The sequence below is a fragment of the Heliangelus exortis genome, chromosome Z (assembly GCF_036169615.1).
Source record: "Heliangelus exortis chromosome Z, bHelExo1.hap1, whole genome shotgun sequence".
NCBI lineage: Eukaryota > Metazoa > Chordata > Aves > Apodiformes > Trochilidae > Heliangelus > Heliangelus exortis.
Genome location: NC_092454.1, coordinates 67150858 through 67173802, shown reverse-complemented (window position 1 = coordinate 67173802; position 22945 = coordinate 67150858). Strand labels below are relative to the sequence as shown.

Sequence of the window (22945 nt, the reverse complement as noted above, 5' to 3'; positions counted from 1 at the left end):
TGAAATGCCTTCCTAAATCAGCTGCCTGCTTTGGGCTCCACATCCCACCTGTGTATCCTCTGTGGTAATGAAGAGGAGATATTTGGACACCTGTCCAAGTATTTAAAGATCACTCCAGCATAGTTTACAAACAACTAATTTGATCTTTTATCTAAAATTTAGAAGACATTTGCCTACTAAATCTGGTTTTGCAGAAGATTTTCTAAAACATACTTGGTTTTATATTACTTGTGACCCAAACAGCTAGTACACTACTGTGTTCTTCCTTGCTAGAAGTCAGGGCCAAATTATAGGCTAATTTGGAGCCCCCAGACTTTGACTCTGGAGGGGAAGGCAGTATCTTAAACTCTCAGAAGTGAAAATTAAATCACAGTATCCTTTTCACTGCTGGGGAGCTCCCAGCACTTCATTGATATTTTAGTTTCAGTCACAGCACTGGTTGTCTACATCCAGGTAAAAATCACAAGGGAGACTGATAGGATTTGACAGAAAATAAATTAACCTAGAATTACAGGGTGTAATGCTTATAATCTGTCTTCTGGCATGGAGTAGAGCTGGGAAGTTAAGGGTAAGCCTTTGACCAGATGTTTAGTGTTCTCCCACTTACTTTAAGCCTCCAGCTCAGACAGAGAAAAGCATCAAGATGCTGCGGTACTGAAGCCACTGCTATTTCATCAGTGCAGTATTTAACCATTTAACCATTTAACCATTTCTATGGTTCTAAAGACTCCAAGGGAAGAAAAGGAGTTTATAAGGACAAAGAAGAGGAGATGTAATTTGCAAAACCAAAGAAAGACATATACCAAGAAAGGGACGGATGCTGTTTTGTCAGGACACAGAGCAGGGTGGATGACGCAAATAAAAAAATGAGGAAAAATTTTACCGTCTCAAAGAATAAGCAATGAAATGGGGTTTTTTTATTATTATGTGATTTTTTTTTCATCTTTATTTCATTTCAAATGTTCCATTACTGATTCTCTCCTTATCACTTGTTAAGACGGCTAAAAAGATAATAATTTTAGTATTGTACTACAGGAATAAACTCCCATCACATTAAATTTCTTGTCCAGAGGGGATATTTTTTTTTCCTCTTGCCATGTTTCCAAGGCAACGTTGAGATGCTTATCAATAAATAACAGACAGTAACTGGCTAAACAGTCTGTTACCTACTTTTCTTTCAGCAGCTGTTGAAAAATCTGCACAAACTACATACAACAGTGCCAGCAGAAGAAAATAGCACTTGTTTCACCAAGACAGATGCATACTGCTAAATATAGATTTTACAAAACTGTTGGTTTCTAAGTTCATAGGACTCATTCCCACTGCTTCTCAGCGGCTCTTTCTCATCCTCCATGTCATTGTCTTTCATCTGTGAAAAATAGGCAGAAGAAGCTTTGCATTCATAGTGCCTGTCAAGAGATTTCAGGTAGATCAACATATGAAGAGCATAGGCAAGAACGAGCAGCAGAATCAGCGACATAACCAGTCCCATAAGTATTGCTGGAGAGAAAAAGGATGCACAGTCTTTTGCATAGGCAAAATGTCCTTCTTGAATGTTAAAACCTTGAATCTACAAAAAGAATAAAAGCGCTCGTGTTAAATAAAAGTATTTACTGCCTTGGTCACCAACAACTTTGTGAATTCGCTCCTGATGCCAGTAAAAACTTTTAATTAAATATCTCTTTATTGCAAAATTTTATCTATCAGTGCTAGCTGATGCTAGTTAATGCTCAGTTTATCCAGGTCAGCCTTCTAGAAAACACCAGCTACTCTAATCCTCTCCACTCTGCTGCCCAAAGGATCGGTGGCTGTGTTTTAAACAAAATTATTTGTGATCACTCTTGATAATCTGGTAATATTAAATTGCAAGTGTGAAACCTGCCACATCAATGGTGCATTTCCAGCATAATTTGTGGAGAATTTCTTGAGTCTGTGTTTCAAACTGCATAAACTTCAACATAAAAAAACAAGAAAATACTTTAAATTGATTCCCCTAAAATTAATTTTTTTTTCTTCTCATCAGATCTAAGTGTGTATATGTGTGTGTATAAGTGTGTATATGGCAGCAAACCAGCTAAACTACATGAAGTTGCATTCAGCTATGTCTCATACCAGTAAGTCTTACTTGTGGCTTCAGTTCTAACATAAATTTTACCACACTGGCATTCAGGGAAATTACTATCTGCTTCACTGAATCAGTCCATGGGCATTTATCACATGGTGAGAAAAAGGAGATCAACTTTCTTTCCAATATCCTTTTTCAGCTCTTGATCCTCTATGACTTAGGTATTTAAAAGCAAGACATTCTTGTCCAACCATCTTAGGCTTCCTTACTGTCAAATGCAGAAAAATAGGCATGTTCAGAAGGTCACAAAATCACAGAACCATTTTGGTTGGAAAAGACCTTTAAGAGCATCAAGCCTAGCTCTTAACTCAGCACAGTCACTGTACAGTACACTGCTAAACATTGACCCTAAGCACTACATCTACACAGCTTTTAAATCCCTCCAGGGATGATGACTCCACCACTACCCTGGGCAGTCTGTTCCAATGCTTGGTAAACCTTTTGTTGAAGAAGTTTTTCCTCATATTAAATCTAAACCTCCCTTGGCACAAGTTAAGGCCATTTTTTCTCATCCTACCACTTGTTACGGGGGAGAACAAACCAACAGCCACCTCACTACAGCCTCCTTTCAGGTAGCTGTAGAGAGCAATAATCTCATCCAAAAATAAAGACTTAAGATGAGTCAGAGGAATTATCCACTGGATTTAGAGGCAGACTGGGGTGACTATAACCAGGGCACAAGGTTAAATTTACTAGGAATTAAAAGTTAAGGGAACCCTTTACTTGGTCACTGATGCTGTTATTGATGCCAGGTTTGAGAGCCCAGATCAGAGAGATCTAACACGTAGAGCATTCCTCCCACAATAAAGGTAGACCCAGGCAAGAGACTACAGAAAATACCATGTAGCCCTCCATTTGCTTCTCCAGGAAGGTAAGTATAACAATCAAAGCCTTCATTTCTATTCAATTTCTGTTTCAAGTTCCATGGACATCATGTAAACTGTACAGGGAAGGTCATTGTACTTCCTTGCAAGTGAAGAGCAACACTTCGTATCAGTCTGCCTATGAGAGCCACTTGGCTTAATTCCATACATTACCTGGAAATCAGTAAAAGTGACTTCCCAGAGCTTTGAAAGATCATTTGCAGAGCTGGGTATCAGAAGTGCATCGTATCTCTGCAAGCTGCTGACATGTTCACAGTGGTAGGAGTATCTTGCTGGTGCATATATTCTGGTTGCATTAAACGTCGCTTGTATGGAGTGGTTGTAAAGAAGTTGCAGCCTGTGTAAGCTGAACCAGTTCTCAACAGACATCTGGTAATAGCTGGTTGTTAGTAAGAATCTGAAAATATTGCATGGGAAAAAAAACATGAGTAAGAAAATAAGTCTAAGAGTCAAAAGGATTAAGTTCACATCTTGAACAATCTTAGAAAACACACTTGTCCAGAGTTTCACTCATTTACATCAGTGTGAGCTCCAGCTCCTTCTACTGAATCTGTAAATTATTTTATTTTCTTCACTCTTGCAGCTGAAAGAGTAGGCTGCTCTCCCACACAGAGAGAGAGGGAAGATAAGGAATTTTTCCCAGATGACTGAGAAAAGTCAATATGCAACATTGGTACTTCCATCCAAAATAAGAGAAAGCTATTTATCAAGAAATTCTGTTTTCTTAGATCATCAAGAAGCAAACGTAAAGTAGGTCACAGTTTGATGCCTGAGCAGTCCACACTGTCAGTTCTTGTTGCAAAATTCTCAGACAAATATGTTGTCATTTCACAAGGTTTAGCAAAAATCTCAGGCATGAGAATATTCTATGCAAAAGAGACAGCCTAAGCTTTTCTTCTAAATAGATAAGACAACATAGAAGAAGAAAAACAAGGCAGACAAGTGACAAGCATATTGAATGCAATTCTGTCACATTATTTTTACTTACACAAATTCTCCTAAAGCAAATTGCACAAGCAACTGCACAACCATGGATATTAATGTGTGATTATCTAATATTTTCTTCATCATACAGCCTTACCTAATAACAAGATCCTTTAGATTGCCGATATCACCAAACTTCAGAGAAAGCCTAAGTGAAAAAGAAAGCACCATCAAGTGAGACAAAAACCTGAAAAATCTTAAGAGAAAAAAGCAGCAGAGTGTGGAAGGCCAGGTTGGATGGGGCTTTGAGCAGCCTGGTCTAGTGAGAGGCGTCCCTGCCCATGTGGGGGGGTTGGAACTGGGTGATATTCAAGGTCCCTTCCAACCCAAACCATTCTATGATCCCATGATTCTGTGAATCACAGTTACACTCAGAGCCTGCCACTTGGAATACCTTTGAAGTCAGTGGAAAAAAAACCTGAAAGGATTAACTCTTCCTCCAGTGAAACCCAGTAGTTCAGCTGCTAACTTGAAGGAGGCCTGAACTGTCCAGAAAGGACAGAACTGAATGCTCAACTCTCAACACAGTTCAGTGACTGCTTCCAACATCAGATGACAGGCTTCACAAATTTGATCTGTGTTCTCTTTCTCAAGCCACGATATCCTGCTCACCTCTGTATGCCATTAAAATGTGTAAACATCCACATTATTCTCATCTTTTTAGATACTAGAGAGTAACAAACACAGATGACATTTGAGTTCAATTTTCAGACGTCTGCATCTCAAGACCAGAAGTATGATTACACTGACTCTGTGGCAGCTCTAGAAAGCTCATCTGTGGTGAGCATGTGCACTTGAAACTTACTAGTGTGAGAGGCCCTACCAAGTTTAAAGTAAACTATTGCCTACTCTACCTTCCTTTTACCATCTCTGGTATTATTACATTGAAGCTCTTCATGATTAAAAAGTTTATGGGTTTTTTGGTTTAACACTAATATTTTGCCTCTTACAACCTTCATAATAGATTCTCACTGCTGACATAACATTTTCAGACTAAGTTGGAGACAACACAGTGCAGCATCTGAAAGACTTCCAAATCTAAAGCTGAAGAAAATTTAAAAAGAAAACAGCTAGACCTATGATTTCATAGGAGATGTAGTCTTCGTGTGTCTCGACTAATGCTGGTCCAACAAACCAGGGCACTGAATCTAGTTTATCCCTCACTTTATTACAAAGGGAAATCACAGATAGTTGAGGACTAGACACAGGCAAATACAGCATTAAACTCAGTGGCCTAACCCAGAAGCTGGTGCATAACAAAAACCCCACAGGTTGGATTGTTATATTCTTTGAGCAAACACATATTTGTTCAGTGTCTAATATTTTTTTCTTGGCTCCAGCTACTTTGCATTTATCAGACAGTATAAAGAAGCTTGAAAAATTATTTACACAACAGAGTACAATCTTAACAAAGAAGGATGGAGAAAGGAGAAGTTTAAAGGATTTTTCTGGGGTGGGAAAAACTGAGCAATGCACCCTGTGAGCACTCAGCCATCAGCTGGCATGACTGAATTAAGTCCTTAAACTTGAGACCACAGAGCAACATTCAAGCCAGCTTTTCCCTGTCTTCTCTGCTATGGTAAAATGTAAATTGACTGAAAATCTAACCCCAGACTAGTATTTGGCAATTACACTCTGTCTAATCCTGACTTGTGAGCCCAGATTATCCATTTTCCTATCTGTATAGCATGATTTCTACACATAGGGACCCGAGTCAGTACTTAGATGCTGTCAGTGGCAATGAATGAGTGGATCTTTAACACGTACAGTTTCTAATTACTTGATACACAGAATCTGGCAGAGATGCCACAGATCTATTTATGCAGTCTGTCAAATGTCCTGACAGATGCTACCTAGTGAGAGCTCAGGGTAAGTCAAGGCTTTTTGGTTAGGATTCTGAAGCACATTCAAAGGGCAAGAGTCAGTGGGATTGGTGTTTCTCAGAGGAATCTCAGTAAGGAAAGTATAGAAAATGGAAGAAAACATAACCATTGGGAACAGATAGCATTTTCCCCTCCCACACTGTGGGAGCTGTGATTACTTGACTCTGTTTCTAAATACACATCTCCAAGAAGCTATGTAAACCAGTTGGAGTCTACAGACAACACAAGCACCAAGAGCAATACTGGACTGACTACAACACTGCAAGAGACGAAGACAGCTCTGCACATCTAAGTCCCCCAAGTAAGACTGCTCTGAAAGTATATAACCCATCCTCTGCTGCTGACTGCAATGTCACAACATTATAGGAAGGAGCCCTGGGGCTCTACACCACACTGTACAATAATAATTCCTGCAGTACATGGAAGCTTGTTACCCAGTGTTGGTTCCACTGGCCGAGTAGAATGCAAACTCACATTGCACTGTCCTCACTGCAGTTTGAATCTCCAACATCCACAGTTGCATGGACACCAAATGTGCTCTCTGTCAAATCCAGCTGCGTATGGTTTTCCAACTTAATCATGATCCTCTTAGCCCAGAAGAGAATGCAGGGGATGCCATTTACTGTGACTTTGAGAGGGCTGTAGTGGCTGTGGGTAAAAGGTCTCCAGGATGCTCTTTCCCACTCTCCTTTCCTGCTTAAGTTGTAGCTGACAACCTGATTGACCACATAAAAGATCAGTATCAGAAGATGAGTATTTCAGGAGTTACTCTTCATCCTACAAGAATAAATGAGGCTTGGAGAGCATCTGTGGAGCCAGGTCTCAGCTATAGCAGTGCTGAACTGAGGAAGCAGAGAAATCTCTGTCCAACCCCTTCCTCCCATGGGAACTGCCTGATACAGACCTCTAGCTCCGGCACAAAAATATCATTTATATTTATTCTGTCAGAATCAGTGGAACAAAACACATTCTTAACACACTCCCATCTCATCACAGAGGTGCCTAATGTAAAAGATTGAAGATAGAATCACAAACTGCCCACCTCAGCAGAAGACTCTCTAGGGCAGCTGTAAGAATTACTTCAGTAACGAGGACTCAGCTTGGGCCAAGGACACAGCCTGCCATGCTGAAAGCACACGAGGCAGCTATCCAGGTGAAAGAAGTGTCCAAGCCTACGTCTATTTACCAATAGTTTGCCTAATCTAAACATGGTAATGTACACAATGTCTGCATGGCTGGTTTGCACGTCATATGGTTAAGCAAGTTCACATCCTTACAAAGAAGAGAGGTATTCTGAGTCCTAGTAATAAAAAAGCATCTTACAAGGCTCCAGAAGGGACATGATTAAGTCCCAAAGCTTTGTCTTGGCTTAAAGACAGGGTTGGGATTTTTTTCTGTTCAGATTATCAAATTACGTCTCCCAGCTTAGACCCTGAAAGACCCCTTTTGATACTTGACCTTACATAGGGCACAAGACTGCTTTAGGATTAAAATTGCTAAGTACTAATAGCAACAAGCTGAAAACAAGGTAAGATCATGGTCAGAAAATGTCATGCAATAGCCAGCAAGAAACATTGACTACGACTGTCATTTGTATCAATGATAAGGCTGTCGTCTCAGAAATACAGTTGAGAGGGACTTAATTAACAGATCACTTACACCAGATTGCATCATTTGCAGGGTTTTTTATTAGGAAGTCTTTTATGCTCAGTCTATTACAAGTCATGCAAGCTAGACTCAGGAAAAATTCCCATTAAATTTAAATGATCTGCAGTTTTGTTTCAGCTATTCTATTAGTACCAAATGATATAAGTAAAATACTGGCCACAGCAGTCAAATGGCATTGTGCAGAATATGGAAGATAGGATTTGGTTCTTTCAGTAAGATCCTATCCCCAAACCCACTGCTGTTCAGCACCAGCAGCACTTCTCATAAAAGGAGAAGGTATCTTGTACAGCAAGTGGTGAATCAATACCACATCACATTGATTTAGAAAGCTTTTTTGGCTGCTTCTTGTAAACGCTATATTATTTAATTCAATAATGCAAATTAAAAGTCCTCAATGTGAGGTCAATGAAAAGACTTCATATAACCAGTTCCTCCAAACATTACCTGTGTAATTGCTAGTTGATTTACGCTGAATTTTGGCTTCACACCACCATTATGCTGTCCTGCAGAAGAGAGTGTGTTACTAGCCTCAAAGAAAACAATGAATCACTTATAAAAAAATAGCATTACAAGTTCTTAAATGAACAATAATTAATCCTGCATGGACTGCCCATTTCAGAATGCCTGATTTTGTTTTGGAAAATATTTGGCTTGGTACAAATACTGTCTTTGATATATCCATTTTCTAATTTCCCTCACTTGTGCAACAAGGCTCCTTCTTGTCATTGAATATCTTTCCACCCTCACTGCGAAGAACTCCAGTGCCCAAAACCTACAGGATTCAGCCTATACATGTATTTAATCATCTCAAACTTAACAAAAGCTTCTTCCTGTATACAGCAAACTCTGTTGTCAAAGGGTGTGTGTTGAATTGCACAGCAAAATGCAACAGCTTTTAATGATGGGAGGTAATTAGTTTGCCAGAGATGGAAAGCTGTGACAAATAACCTGGCTGTTTGCCAGGGGAATAAAGTTTCACAGATGAATGGTCATTTCAAGGATAGTCTCATAGCTCCATCCTTCAGACATTTGGCTCTGCTTTCATTTGGTTAAATAGAAAAGAAAAAAAACCAAAACCACCAGTTAGTACTTCTACCAACACTGTATCTCAGTGTTAGTAAATGGTTATATGTATCAGGCAAATCCTTTAAAGTTTATTTTTTAAAGGGGGATTTAACAGCACATTTGACAGAAGAGTCACTTAGGCAAACAGAAGCAACAACTGTGAATTGAGATCTTCTATAGCCACACTGATAGAGCCAGTATCCAGGCATTCATCCCACTGGAAAAAAAACAAAACAAAACAAACAAAACCAAAAACAAACAAACAAGCAAACAAAACAAAAAAAAACAAACACCTTACCATTTCTTTGCAGAGAATCTTGACCTGAAAACGTATGAGAACTAGAAAAGAGGAAAAAAATATTTACTGTACAGCATTTGGATTTAAAGTCTGCAGCAAGTTTACTGGGGAGAGCTCCTGTTCCTGATTCACTCACTAAAACATTCGAAACATAACTCAGATCCTTGGTTGGTAAATGCCACAGGAACACAGCAAATTAATCCCAAAGCCAGTGTGTCCAGGCTAAAAATGCCTCCATTTCAGAGACCTCTCAGGAAGATAAGCCCCACCAGGCATTTCCATACCCTTCATACCATACTGACTAAAGGCTTGATTGCTCCTCTTGTCCCTTTCCATGGGACATCTGCTTGGGGTTAGAGATTGAACCAGTCCTATCCCCCAAGCTGCAGAACTCAAGGTTATCACTGCACCATTCTAAGCCCCCAGCAATGATCACAAGCAACACATTAAAGTCCTTCAGAAGAAAGCAAATGTACTGGGCTAATATTCCTAAATCCTAGATTCACAGCTATCTAAAAACAGCTCCTGAATGGCTTTAGGCAATCCCAAACCTCACAGAAATCAGCTGCAAGGGAAGGAGGAGCTGAAGGACATCTCAGGTAACAACTGCCACGTTCATGGCATCTGGAGCCTTTGATTTTCTTCCTTGGTATAATTTAATAAGTCTTCAGCTGGTTTATGATCTACTCTCCTGAACCAGGGAATAAAGCCCAGTAAATGCATATTAAGCACCAAAAGACCTACCAGATCAGAGTCCAAAAAAACCAGCTCTCGTTTAGGATAACACTCGACTCCGTGAGTCACAGGAACCCCTTCCTATCCCCTTCATACCTGTTCTGTTTCCTCCACACCAGTTTCCTTGGCAGCTACAGTGGATTGCAGTGCAGACCTCTCACAGCACAGTTCCCTGCAGTGGAATGATCTACTGACCTGATGATGATGTGTCCACTTCTCACATTTGCCATCAGTGTTTCCTCAGGCAGGCACAGCTCAGTGCCACCCCACAAAGACCCTGTGGCCCCTCCAGGCCACAGGCAGTGGTGAGGCTGGAGCTGCCTCATGGCCACTTCACGTGGAAATACACTTCCATCTTCTTTTCCTGCTTTGTTTCTTACTAGGCAACCCACCACAAAAGAAAAATACTTCAAAAGACTTATGCAAACACCAGCACATAAGGACTAGGAATAAAAATAAAAATAAAAATAGTTTTCAGTAGTTATCTGTATATTCTAAGGTATTTGAATTGAAAGGATCAAGCCTTGAGCAACAGGGTGAACTCACTCCCCAGTGGTCTCCCTAGGGAGGGGGATCTGTGTCAACTACCACCACGTAATAAAGAAGTGATGCCAACATAAATTTCTGCTGTGGCATCTTTAATGGCAGGTAAGTATCTGTGTGACACCAACAAAGGAGAACCATGGGATGGCCCTAGAGCCTGCCTGGCTTGCTGCCCCGTCCCTGTGGCTCTAGCAGTCAGGGAGTTTGATCACACTGAACCTGGCTGACACAAAACCCATGGCAACATTACCAGCTCCAGCAAAGCCCAGACTCCACACACAATGTCTTGTTCACACACAAGGTTCAGGAGGGCAGGAGGCTTTTCCTTCTGATCACTGTCTCTCCAGTGAGAATGTCTTTTTTTGCAGGCATACTCTGCTGCCACAAATAGATCAGTTGTGTGTCCACGACACTTGCAAACTCCCCAAACCCAGAAGGCAAAACAGACAAAAGTGAAGCAGAGTTTGTATTACAGCTTGTCACTTCACCACCAAACACCAGGTATGATGAGAAGCTTTGCTCTAGAAGGACTGAGCAGGCTGCTTGGTCCCTTCAGCAAACAGGGCAATAAAGCAGAAGACTTATAAAGTCTTATAAAGTCTCCAGAGAAAAGATAACTCAGAGCAAAGAGGCAGGCTCTGCAGCATCACAGCAGTGACTGTGATTTGAGCTAAAAGAATCTGAGAAAGATCTGACATTCAAAAAGGTTCAATGCAGGTAACAGCGTCCAAAATAAATCTGGCAGTTTTATTGACAAATAGTGAGACCAACCTTCTCCTCAGATGTGGCTTTTGAATTCCAGTGATTTGAAGGAGGCTATGCACTTGCAGAGTGGCTCCCACTTTCTCCCTTTACACTTTGGGTGCCAGGGCTAGTATTGGGATGAGGTCTCCAACCTGCTCAGAGGTCTCACACCACAACAAGCAGCATTCAGAGACAGCTAGAAATAACCCTCACTTTGTCAGACAAGTAACAAAAGACACAGCTAGAATGGACAAAATCTTGTTTTCCTGCTCAGGTAAAACTCTTAGGTTGTTTAACAATTGTGAACTTGGGGTTTGTGACTTGATGCAGCATTATTTTTTTTCTAGTATTCCTTTACAGCAGACTTTGCCTTCAGTCTGGAAAATGCAATTTGGGGGCATTTCTACATCCTAATAGCTACAAAAATAAGGCACAACATAAGGAACTAAAATTCTTTCATTATAATAACGTGAGTTACATTTAGTTTTACCTGCATATATTTAGTTATGCTTAGTTATACTTTTAGGTCCTCCCTATATACATAATTAAAAGCTCATAACCCATTAGTTCAGTTTGGAAACCACCATGCTGTAGGGTCTAAACAGTCTAAAACATTGGCATGAGTGGAGCCTGGGTAAAATTGTGCAATTCGTTTAATTCCCTCACTGGGCTTGAAGGTTCTTATGTTGATCCAAGAAGAGGAAGGGTTATTTTTGTTTTCATAATTGACAATTAAAAACGATTTTTTTAAAAAAATCATTACTTAGCTTCCCATTGGGATAAGACAATACAGTGGTTATGCCAACTCGATCACATTGAGAAATGCTGTTAGGAAACATCAAGCCTCAGGGACAGCATTCAATGAATAAATGAGGATAAGTCCTTGCTAATGCCCTGTAGGGTTACATCCTGAGCTGAATAGTTGCAACTGTCCCCATGCAGCCCACAGAGGAAGGTTGGTAGCTCCTAACAATGCAGTTCCCCTCCTCTACATCCCAGATAAAACCACAGCAACGTGCTGCCGTGCTGCTCCAGAAGAAAAAAAATGTCAGCGTTCTGCTCTCAGCATGAAGATACTCAAATATAGATGAGCGTGCACAGCCAATGAAATATTTATGCTTTTCTGAGGAAGGCAGTGGAGGGAGTGACCCAGGAACCACTGCTAAGTACCAGAGTGTGACAAATGTGATCAGCCACATGGCAGGAACACTCGGGAGGCAGGCGGCAGCATGCAAGCGAAGTAACTCCACCTGGGTAGTCCTGTTCATCACTCTGTTTATTAGCAATGCAGGATGCCTCCTTTCCTCCTGCACAATGCATGAAGAGAGAGGGGAGGGAAAGCCACCATGGCAAGGTTTACTGTCTTTTTTTTTTTTTGTCTTGCAGTATCCATATTACTATGGCACATCTCGTCAGTGGCATAAGGGAGGATGCACTCCCAGTTTCTGAGCAAGCACAAACCTGATGTTGATGTTGGCAGTCCTGCCAGCTGACTCTGACACTCAAAACTCTGAGCTCTCATAGCACTGAAAACTCTGTAGCACTCAACAACGATCCTGCTGTCAAATCAGCAGCCCTTCCAATGGAAAGGAAAGCTGGGGAATTCACAGGTGATCTCTGGCAGCAAAGCCCTGCTGCGGGTATGTTTCGCCTGGGGCATGTTTCACAGAAAAAGGCATTGTAAGAAGAAGTGGGAAAACAACAAATTTAAAATATGTGGGGTTTTTTTTAGATAAAATGTTAAGTACATGTAGAAGCAACAGTAAAATAGTGAGCACCGCAGCCTTCTTCTCCAATGCTTGAACTACCAGTGAACAGTGGCAAGACCTGAAATCCATGAGAACAAATCACATTTAGCACACTGAATTGGAGACTGGACTTTTAAATTTACCATTTTTTCCTCTGCCCTAAAACTTCAAATTCCACTGAACATATGGTTTGGGTTTTGATGACTAATACTTTTCCTCATAAATTTGTAAACAAGTAGCCCAGATGCATCCAGATATGTTGTATGCTCAATTCCCCATACCAAGTATGTCAGAAACCCACACAAAATTGGATTAACCCTAATACAAAGCAGTGGGATGACTAATCACTATGTAAAACCCAATTAAATAAGATTATACGAATAAAGAAGTGTAAATTCCCTCTTATCAGACACCATTATCCACGTCTAGGTTGGTTGCCTGAAAAGGTTCCTGCAGGCTCCAGCCCTTTAAGCCCTTCACGTGAGTGGCCTCTTGCCCACTTGGATGAGCCACGTGAGTAAGTCTGGAACTGACCAGAGGTCAAGTGTCCAGGCCACAGGCAATTTTCACACCATCAAGTTAAAAAATATCATATTCACACTGCCCACGCTGCTGCTCTGATAAACAGCCTCAGATAGCAAAATGCACCCTACTGCAGTATTTCAATTATCCCAGGATTATCAGTCTGCTCCTGATACTGTCCAGCTGCAGAACACCTCTCCAGATGCTGAACTAGTTTCAACTACTTCATGAAGCATATAATTGGAAAGGAACCTTCAAATGCATGAAAAACTAAATAATAATGAAAAGTGGTAAATGCTTGCTGAGCACCTGGTAGAAATGAACTGGTGGTAGTCCAGGGGACAGTGGTCATAAGTAATTTCAACAGAATTATTACCATTATAAATGTGTAAGTCTGGGAGCCAAGACTCAGGGCGAAGCCAGCTCCTCCTAAGAAACACCCTGACAAAAAAATGTTAAGTTTTAAATTTATCAATTTAAGTTGTATCATTATGAAATAATGATATTGTGATATAATGATATAATGATAATGTGAGAAAAGCTCACACTCCTATAGTTTTTAAATTTTAAGTGTTCTCTGTCATATCTTGGTAGCCTCAAGTGTGATATGATGCAGGGAGACAGATTTACAGAATTATTCTACAATGCACTGAATACTGGGTTTTGATATGTACTTTAATGGATGTCCAGGAAGAACTAGATCAGAATGACAACATACTCAAATTTTCATTTTTAATACCAAAAAAGAAACAGAGCTCACAGGACTTCTAGCAAATTAACACTGTGCAGGCACAATCCCACATCCACTGAATGCAAAGGCAAAACCCCCATTCAATTCACTGGCATCAAGATCTCAACTTCATTTCTTAGTTATTTACCAGAATAAAGTTTACTTAGCATTCCACTGCTCACTCTCTCTCAGATTTTGATCTGATTGCAGAAAAGCACAGCTATACTAAGATGCTAACAAATCTGGAAAATGGCAAAATAAGCAATTTAAATTAAAATATATTGCAATATTTCTTGGTAAATGACTAGTATATCTCTTAGTACAAGCTTAAGCAAACCACCACATGTCTTTCTTGCCTTAATGCACAGATTTTACTGCCAGCTGTGGCTTCATTGGCCTATTTGATTATTAGTGACTTTGGGGCATGATTCAATTAACACAGTTTAGGCTGTTGTCACTTTTGTAATGCTTGGTCTAGAAGTCGTGCTGTGATTTGGGCTTTCAATTTATATTTCATTAGAGAATGAAATAGCAGTGCAAATAATGATAAATCCTAATACCTAGTAACTTCATTAAGTAGTTCTTTGCAATATTGAATTCATGCTTCAAAAAATCATTCTGCACAAGCAGAATATTTTAGCGCCTATGTTTCTTGAAGTAGTTTTCACACCCTAGCTGTTAAGTCTATTTATAACTCCATTTTAACACAGACTACTGAAAATCAGTGTGAGTCATTAAAACATAATGAAGCATAAGACAGATGCCCAGAAAACACTCATCTTAAAACCATTTCTAGTATTGTTCGTAAAATTATTTAAAAGTTGCATTTTTGATGCAACGTAGAATTGAAAATACTGCATTTCTGTACTTTTCAAACCTGAAAATTAAAATCACCTCCGGACATGCTAACAGCAACTGAAACCTGCTTCCAGACAGCACAAATGACCAAAATCACAGCATTTAAACCATGTGCCCAACTCTCACCATCGGAGTTTGCGTGCAGACACTCGGCTACTGACCTGCCATTCACAGTCACTTGCTCCACGGACACTGCAAATCCCACACCGAGAAAAAGCAGCAGGAACCTAGCAGCAGCGTTTCTTTCCATGGAGAAGAAGAGAGACGGTGCCTCCAGTCCCTGCACATCTGCTCCTCTGGTCCAGCGGGCAGCCTGACAGGCAGCAGATCCAGCCCATCGGGGGCGGGATTCACCGCTCCATCCCTGCTCCGGTACCCAGGGGAGGAATTCCTGGTGTGCTCACATGCGTCCTGACGGAGGATACCTCCTGCTGGCATGTTCCAGTTTTCCTTGGGAAGCGAAGCTGACACGTTGTGGGGAAACTGTACCGGGATGTGAGCTGTTTGCTGAAGGGGAAAACAAAAAAAAAAATAAAAATCAAAGGGTCTCTTCCAGGCTGTAAAAACACACTGGAGAGCACTTCTTACCTGTAATCAGGGCTACCCTCAAAGAAAGGTGAAGATGCTGTTTCCAAATAGCTCTGAAATTTCTCCTCCCATATGGTTACAGAGAAAGAATAACATGTACTTTGAACCCTCCTAATACCTTCAGAGTAATAGTATTATCCCCAATTTACAGATGTGAAAGCAGACATTGCAAGCTTAGAAGTCAAATACTTGGCACTGGTTTCCTCTCTTCAGCATTAATTCAGCTGGTGCATACCCAGCTTTCCATCTCAATTGGTTTTATATTGGATATATTTAAAAATATCCTTTTTTAAGACATATTTACAAATATCCTAAAGCCACAGCTGTTAAACACCCACAGAATTACAGTGCCTCTGGTTCTGGACTATCAGATCATGATAGTAGGGGTCATGTCACTGTGAATAAGGCAGGTTGGTTCTGGGATGGGCCATTCTCAAGACATGTGGCTTGTAGGCAAAGGGTGCCTCTTTTGCAGGACTTCTGTCCTCAGCAGCCTTCCTTAAATGTACACCAGCTGTGTTCATCATGGCAAAGAAGAGGGAAAGGCACACGAGCTGACTCCTCAAACCCCATGGCCCACATGTATCCTCCAAACACTACTGAGGGACTGCAGCTTGCATTCAAAATGTCTACAAAGGACCAGGAAAACTTAAAACGTGATACTTACTGGTGGACCAGGTCCAAAAGAAGTGCTCTGCAGCACACTCACGTGCAATCTGTTCACCTTGATGAACACATCTATGACCAGCCTGGAAGAAACTCTGTGGCCCAGGCAGAAATATGTTCTTGGTACCTGTCTTCACATGGGTTTGTCCCAACAAAAGCAAGGTGGGACAAGCAGTTGGCTGACATTGTGCCACACTACATCCTTCTCCACTTAAATATCAGAGAGGCCATAGTCACAACATGCTCCTGCTAACAGTTATGTGTGTTTATTTATGTATATATTGATCAATGCTCACACATACCCTACGCACACCCTCTGCTTTCTTGCTCAGCAGCTAACACCAGCTACCTGCTGATGTGATCACACTGTAAGCCCTCCTTCACTGATTAAACCTCCTGCCTGTTGCAGTCCAGATATAAGACAGAGATAAGGGCTTTAGCGTCATAAATACTGAAAAAGGATTTACCATCTTAATTCATTCTCTTTCAGTGATACAGACAGTATTTGCTAATCTTAAAAATCTCTCCACAGCTTGTCCTCAGCAGTACTGCTTCCATCAAATCTAAGAAGGAATCCAGACACGTACATGGGAAACCCAGCTTAAAAAGATGAGCTAAGGGAGCATAGTAATAAAAAAGAACCAGTTGAAAATAATCTCTAAATTTTCTGTGAAGCACCCGAAACGCATGGTGCTAAGCAACATATAATTACACCAGTACAGAGATGAAAATATCAAACAGCCCTGGGAAGAGGCAGAAGTGCCACACACCTTCCTAAAAACACACCAATGGCCTGTGAAAAATTCCAGTTCTCCTGACTCACAGTCCCTCCTGAGTAAGTGAGAGGATGGAAGGAAGAAGAAACAGAGAGGCTTTCGGGTGATGCTTTGTCATTTAATTTATGTACTGCTATTTTCTAAGTGTTTTCAGCAGCAAGGAAGCAAAAGCTAAGAAAAATGATGAAATAAAAACCAATACAGTACACATGAACAAGTAATACGTCCTTTGAGGACAGAGAAAGTAGTGTGGTTGTGGATTAACCCCAGTGAGCAACTAAGCCCCACACAGCTACTGGCTTACCCCCCTCTGGTAGATGGGGGAGAGAACTGGAAGAGTAAAAGTGAGAAAACCTGTGGGTTGACATAAAAAACATTTCATAGGTAAAGCAAAAGCCACAAGTGCAAGCAAAGCCAAACAAGGAATTAATTCACAAGTTTCCATCAGGAGGCAGGTGTTCAGCCACCTCCATGAAGCATGATGATTACTTGGGAATCACAGAAAGTGAGGGGTTGGAAGGGACCTCAAAAGATCATCAAGTCCACCCCCCTTGCCAGAGCAGGGTCACCTACAGGAGGTCACACAGGAACACATCCAGGTGGGGTTTGAATGTTTCCAGGGAAGGAGGCTCCACAACCTCCCTGGGCAGCCTGGGCCAGAGCTCTGTCACCCTCACAGTGAAAAAAAATTTCCTTATGTTTATATGGAACCTCCTATGCTCAAGCTTGTACCCACTGTCCCTTGTCCTGTCACTGGACACAACTGAGAAGAGCCTGGCTCTGTCCTCCTCTCCCTTTAATCATCTCTGTGGCTCTGGGCTGGACTCTCTCAAGCAGTTCCTCTCCTTGAACGAGGGGCCCAGAACTGGACAAAATATTCCAGATGTGGCCTCACCAGGGCAGAGTAGAGGGGGAGGAGAACCTCTCTTGAGTTACTAAAAATGCCCCTTTTTAATGCACCCCAGGATGCCACTGCCCTTGGCCACAAGGACACTTTGCTGGCTCAGGGTCACCCTCCCACTCACCAGCACCCCCAGGTTCCTTTCCTCTACGCTGCTCTCCAACAGCTCAGTCCCCAGTCTATACTGGTTCTTAGGGTTTTTTCTTTCCCAGGTGCAAGACTCGACACTTGCCCTTGTTGTAATTATTTAAATTTCTCTCTGCCCAACTCTCCAGCCTGTCCAGGTCCCTCTAGTTGGCAGCACAGCCTCCTTGGGTGTCAGCCACCCCTCCCAGCTTTGTGTCATCAGCAAACTTGCTGAGAGGGCACTGTCCCATCATCAAGTTCATTGATAAAGATGCTGAAAAGGACTGGGAAGGCAAACTCCATCAATCCAAACATCCCTTAATTCCTCCTTCTTCCCCCAGATTTATATGCTGAGCATGACATCTTATGGTATGGAATATTCCTTGGTCAGCTGGGGTTGGCTGTCCCAGCTACAATCCCTCCCAGGTCCTGTACACCTGGCCTAGCAGAGGATGGGAAGATGAAAAGTCCTTGAATTAGAACAAGCACTGCCCACCAATAACTGAAAACATCCGTGTGTTACCAATATTCTCCTCATCCTAAATCCAAAACTTAATTTTATACCAGCTACTAGGAAGAACATTGACTCAAAGGCCAAGCCAAAACCAGCACAAGTGTAAACAACACAGTTTAAGTTTAAACAACAGGCCACAGTTTAAGTCAGTGAATCCAAGATAATGTTCTGTGTGGCTATGTCCCTGGTCCTCTCAGTTTCTAGAGGGTTCCTGCCTTTTTAGACCACCATTTCACACAATCAGAGAGGGACAAAGTACATGCCAAATTGTTCAGAAACAAAGGGGATTTGGGAGAAAACTGTGGAAACATAATTCCAAATTTCCAACATGGGTTAAACCAGTATAAATCTCTGAAAATACACTGACTTCCTCACTATTAACTAATACTATGGGTGCTGACAGTTAATCACTAATCACCAGTTAGCATATGAAATAATGATGCAAAGATCAGGAAGTATTTCCTTGTCTTGATCAGTGACAACAATAATAACAACAACAAAAATTACATTGAACATCCAATACAGCCCTTTAAAATGTTGCTTTTTAAATGACTTTAGGCATAAGGACACTGATATGGTATCTAAAAATAAATGAGATACTCTGAAAGCAAAGAAGTCATCCTAAGCATTTATTTCATCCTGGTGAAGAACAGTGACAAAACCACCATCTCTGCATTACAGAATTTAAAAGAAAAACTTGAATTAACACTTAAATGCAGTAGTCCTCACATGGCTGTGGTTAGACAAGCTCTGGTGATTCAAGTGCCAAATTGCTGTTCTACATTTGCCTGTTTTAGGTTGAAATCAACCCAGAAAAGCTTGCTAAGCCACATGCTTCAACTGTGTACACACACAGTAGACAAAAGGTGAACAAAAGCTAAAGGGCACAGCCTGCACACTGTTTTATGGGAAACAGGAGGTCACATTCAACTCCACAAAGGTATTCAATGAACTTCCTGCAGTACAAAGCCAATGGGAAGTCAACAATTTTCTTTACATTCCACAAGATGAGCTTTGGTAGGCTAAAAGAGGCCAACAACCCCAACAAAAGGATTAAATTTCTGTTTATCATCTTCTTCCTTCCCCCTTGCTGTATTTTTTGCTCATTATTACTCTTCATAAAAAACTCATCCTTTCGGCCTAAAGCAGCTACAATTTCTCTGTATTCTATCTTGTACCATGGCAGTTCAGGTATTTCCATGCCAGGGAGGAGGCACAGCACAAGACCTTACTGTACTTTAAACACTGCTTTGGGTTTGGTTTGTTTTTTGCTTTTTTTAATCTCCATCACAGAAAAGACAGTCAGGGAAGCATCTTGCAATTACATTCAGTTTGAGTTCACACTTTTGTGGCATCTGTGAAGCAAGCAATCAAAACCTGATAGCCAGCCGATTTTTCTGGCACCCCGAACTAATGTGTCCTAAAGTGTCACCCGGCAAACCCCTGTCAACCAGAATGACAACACAAAGGTTGACGGAGACCCCGAGATGACAGCGATTACACGCACACTGCGCCCGCATCCAACCACCCAGACTGCAGACAGCACTTACAATTTCTCTCTGGCTGCCATCTCCGCAGGCAGACAGCAGCATAATTTATTTTTGAAAGAGTTTACACGGTTTACATCAGGTCACCCTTAACCGAGCAGTTTTCCCGTATGTCTCATTGGGGTTGCACCAGGTGACCCTAAAAAGCCCTTTCCAACCCAAACCACTCTGTGATTATAGGAAAATAAGAGGTGTCAGCCCCTCCTCAGGGTACTAGCACTCAGTGCATCACTATTTTGTCACTTCGAGACAGGCACCGCTCCTCTGGTCCAGATGCACTCACTACGAACTCACCCCGCAACACCACCGCGTGTCCCGCACCCCCCACCCGCGCATCGCCAACGAGGCTCCCTCTCGCTGCCTCTCCACAAGGCGGCGGCAAACGCGCTGCACTCCGCGCCTCTCCCCCTTGGCTGCCGAGGTCCGTAACTTCCAGAGAAACCGGATTTAAGGAGTCAAACCCAGGGACGAACCGGTACCTCGGCGTTGTCACCGGCTCTGGGAATCGAACCTGTGACTCCAAGCGCCAGGGCCGGGTCGCCTTAGCGTGTGCCGGGTGGGAATTGCAGTCAGGCGCGGCGCGGGCAGCCCGAGGCGGGGCCTCGCAGGAGCAGATAGGCGGCGCGGCGCGGGCCTGGTTCCCTCTTTCGCGCTCGGCAGCCGCAGAGGAAGGATGGGTGAGTGCCGGGCCGGGCTGGGCCGGACCGGGCCGGCAGCATGGGGTCAGGCGGCGGGGGGCACCGCAAAGGGATCGTAGCGCCCTCCTCTCCCTGCCCCGCCAGCCTGCCGCCGGTTCTGAGCCCTCGCGGCGTCTCCGCCGGCGTCTGGGCGGTAGCGCCGCGGCCGCCGCCATTATCCATCTCCTCAGGAGCGAGGCTGCCGGGCCTACCTCCCCGCACAGGCATCGGGCCTCTCGGCCGCCTCCTGGGCCCGGCGAAGGAGCGGGGCTCTCATCTTTCTCTACCCTTTATTCCGCAGGGAAGTGTCGAGGTCTTCGCACCGCCCGGAAGCTTCGCAGCCATCGTCGCGACCAGAAGTGGCACGATAAGCAGTACAAGAAGGCCCATCTGGGCACGGCGCTGAAAGCCAACCCCTTCGGCGGTGCCTCCCACGCCAAGGGGATCGTCCTGGAGAAAGTGTGGGTAGAAACCGCCGTCTGGTTCCCGGGGAGGAAAGGGGGGTGGGGATAGTGATCAACCCCGCCGGGCCTGTCCCTGCAGCCGGCCTGGGGCGTGCGGGGTGCCATGGGAGGGCCGCTGGGAAATAAGAGTTGTGAGAGGGACCTGAGGAAAGGAGCAGCAGTTTTATCTCATAAATTTGTGAGAGGCTTTAATACCGGCTACGTGCCACGTTGCATTAACAACGTGGTTTGGTTTTCCATGTGGCAGCGCTGAAATCTTTCTCGTTTTGCTTTTATCACGCACGTGTGCCTTTAAAAAGTTCTCTTTTAAGTAAGTCTAGAATAGGGGGCGTTTGGATTTTGTGTGCCGTGTGTCAAAAATCCCACCTACTTGTTTTCTGGCCTTTTGGGCTTTCTTTTATTTTGTAATTTATAAGCTTTATTGGGATTCTGCCAGGGCTGCAAGGTGTGTCTTGTTTCTTAGTTTTTTTCCCCTTGTATTTCTGCTACTATGGGTGCTGAGAGTTAATCTCTAATCACCAGTCAGCATATGAAATAATGAAGCAGAGATCAGGAATTATTTCCTTATCTTGATAATTGGTAATAATAACAAAAAAATTACATTGAACATCCAATACAGCCCTTTAAAATGTTGCTTTTTAAATGACTCTGAGGCATAAGGACACTGGTGTGGTATCAAAAAAGAAATCAGACACACTGAAAGCAAAGTCATCCTAAGCACTTATTTCATCCTGGTGAAGAACTGTGTTGTGTCTAGGTCATTAATTTTCACGTTTTACTCAGTTTAGGAACTGGACTTTTATATACTGAATAGCTCGAAATAGATCACTGATAGTTTTTAAAGTACAGGTTCACCTTGCACTTAGTACAAAGTAATCCAGTTAGCTGTGGTGTAGTGGACACTTACTGGCTCATCAGTCACTCAGTTATCTCCCTGTGTTTCCATTTTAGTGGAGTGGAAGCTAAACAGCCCAACTCTGCCATCAGGAAGTGTGTCAGAGTGCAGCTGATCAAGAATGGCAAAAAAATAACAGCTTTTGTTCCCAACGATGGCTGCCTGAACTTCATTGAGGTAATTCCCAAGAACTGATCTGTAAGCACTTGTAAGTCAAAGGAACACCTAATTAATGAGTCTAGGGGATGGACAGACAGGGATTTGTTGGTGTCGTGCAGCATGTGCATCTCAAGGCTGTAGTGGCAGTGGCAGACAAAAAAAAAAAGAGATGTTTTGTACTTTTCCCTCCCTCAGCAAAGCCATTTCTCAGCCATGCTGCTGCAAGCTGAACGATCTCTGCACCTATTTCTGCAGACACTGAAGGGGATAATGGTCTTTTATTCACCTGTACCTATCAGTAGCCTTCTGTATTTCCAGCCTTTCTTGAAATTTGAGCCATAGTTGCTTCCTGATGTTGCTCACCCAGCTGTATGTAGGGGTTTAGGGTGTGTGGCTTTAACTCTGGTCTTTTCTCTGCAGGAGAACGATGAGGTCCTGGTTGCTGGGTTTGGGCGGAAGGGTCACGCAGTTGGTGACATCCCTGGAGTCCGCTTCAAGGTTGTCAAAGTCGCCAATGTTTCCCTGCTGGCCTTGTACAAGGGCAAGAAAGAGAGACCAAGATCATAAATTCAGATTAATTTGCCAAAAAAAAAAAAAAAAAGTCAATAAAATTTTTGATTGGAAAAATGCTGCTTGTTACGTAAGGCTCATGGGTTTTTTGTTGCTTATGCAATGGACCTCGTGCTGTCCTTTTTGTTGCTGGCAGCTGGCTTGTCCTCTTCAGGTGCTTTGCTGTTGAGTGGCAAGACCAGAGCATCTTTGCTGTTCCCAAATCTACTTCTGTGTTGTGTGGAGCAGCCTGGTTCTCTGCTGGGAGCATCAGGGGTTTAAAAGGTTACTCAGTG

At 42.6% G+C, this 22945-nt stretch overlaps 2 protein-coding genes across 2 annotated transcripts; one reads left to right on the top strand and one right to left on the bottom strand.

The window, feature by feature from the left end:
- Positions 1-938: 938 nt before the first annotated feature.
- On the bottom strand, positions 939-15312 carry LOC139789882 (V-type proton ATPase subunit S1-like protein). Its single transcript, XM_071731001.1, has 7 exons — positions 14949-15312; positions 8908-8948; positions 7989-8047; positions 6351-6592; positions 4091-4141; positions 3163-3406; positions 939-1570 (listed from the first exon to the last, which is right to left on the bottom strand). The coding sequence occupies exons 1-7, from the start codon at positions 15035-15037 to the stop codon at positions 1268-1270; spliced, it is 1029 nt and encodes a 342-aa protein (XP_071587102.1). The 5' UTR covers positions 15038-15312; the 3' UTR covers positions 939-1267.
- A 5119-nt stretch (positions 15313-20431) lies between these two features.
- On the top strand, positions 20432-22739 carry RPS23 (ribosomal protein S23). Its single transcript, XM_071730703.1, has 4 exons — positions 20432-20582; positions 20884-21043; positions 21998-22118; positions 22521-22739. The coding sequence occupies exons 1-4, from the start codon at positions 20579-20581 to the stop codon at positions 22665-22667; spliced, it is 432 nt and encodes a 143-aa protein (XP_071586804.1). The 5' UTR covers positions 20432-20578; the 3' UTR covers positions 22668-22739.
- Positions 22740-22945: the final 206 nt, after the last annotated feature.

Excerpts from the sequence above, each read along its gene's own strand:
- LOC139789882 (XM_071731001.1), bottom strand. The coding sequence starts at position 15,037 with ATGGAAAGAAACGCTGCTGCTAGGTTCCTGCTGCTTTTTCTCGGTGTG. Across the intron at positions 8,949-14,948 it reads CAAGTGACTGTGAATGGCAG|TTCTCATACGTTTTCAGGTC; the intron begins GTCAGTAGCCGA and ends CCTCTTTTCTAG. Across the intron at positions 3,407-4,090 it reads CTAAAGGATCTTGTTATTAG|ATTCTTACTAACAACCAGCT; the intron begins GTAAGGCTGTAT and ends CAATATTTTCAG.
- RPS23 (XM_071730703.1), top strand. Across the intron at positions 21,044-21,997 it reads GGGATCGTCCTGGAGAAAGT|TGGAGTGGAAGCTAAACAGC; the intron begins GTGGGTAGAAAC and ends TTTCCATTTTAG. Across the intron at positions 22,119-22,520 it reads GCTGCCTGAACTTCATTGAG|GAGAACGATGAGGTCCTGGT; the intron begins GTAATTCCCAAG and ends TTTTCTCTGCAG.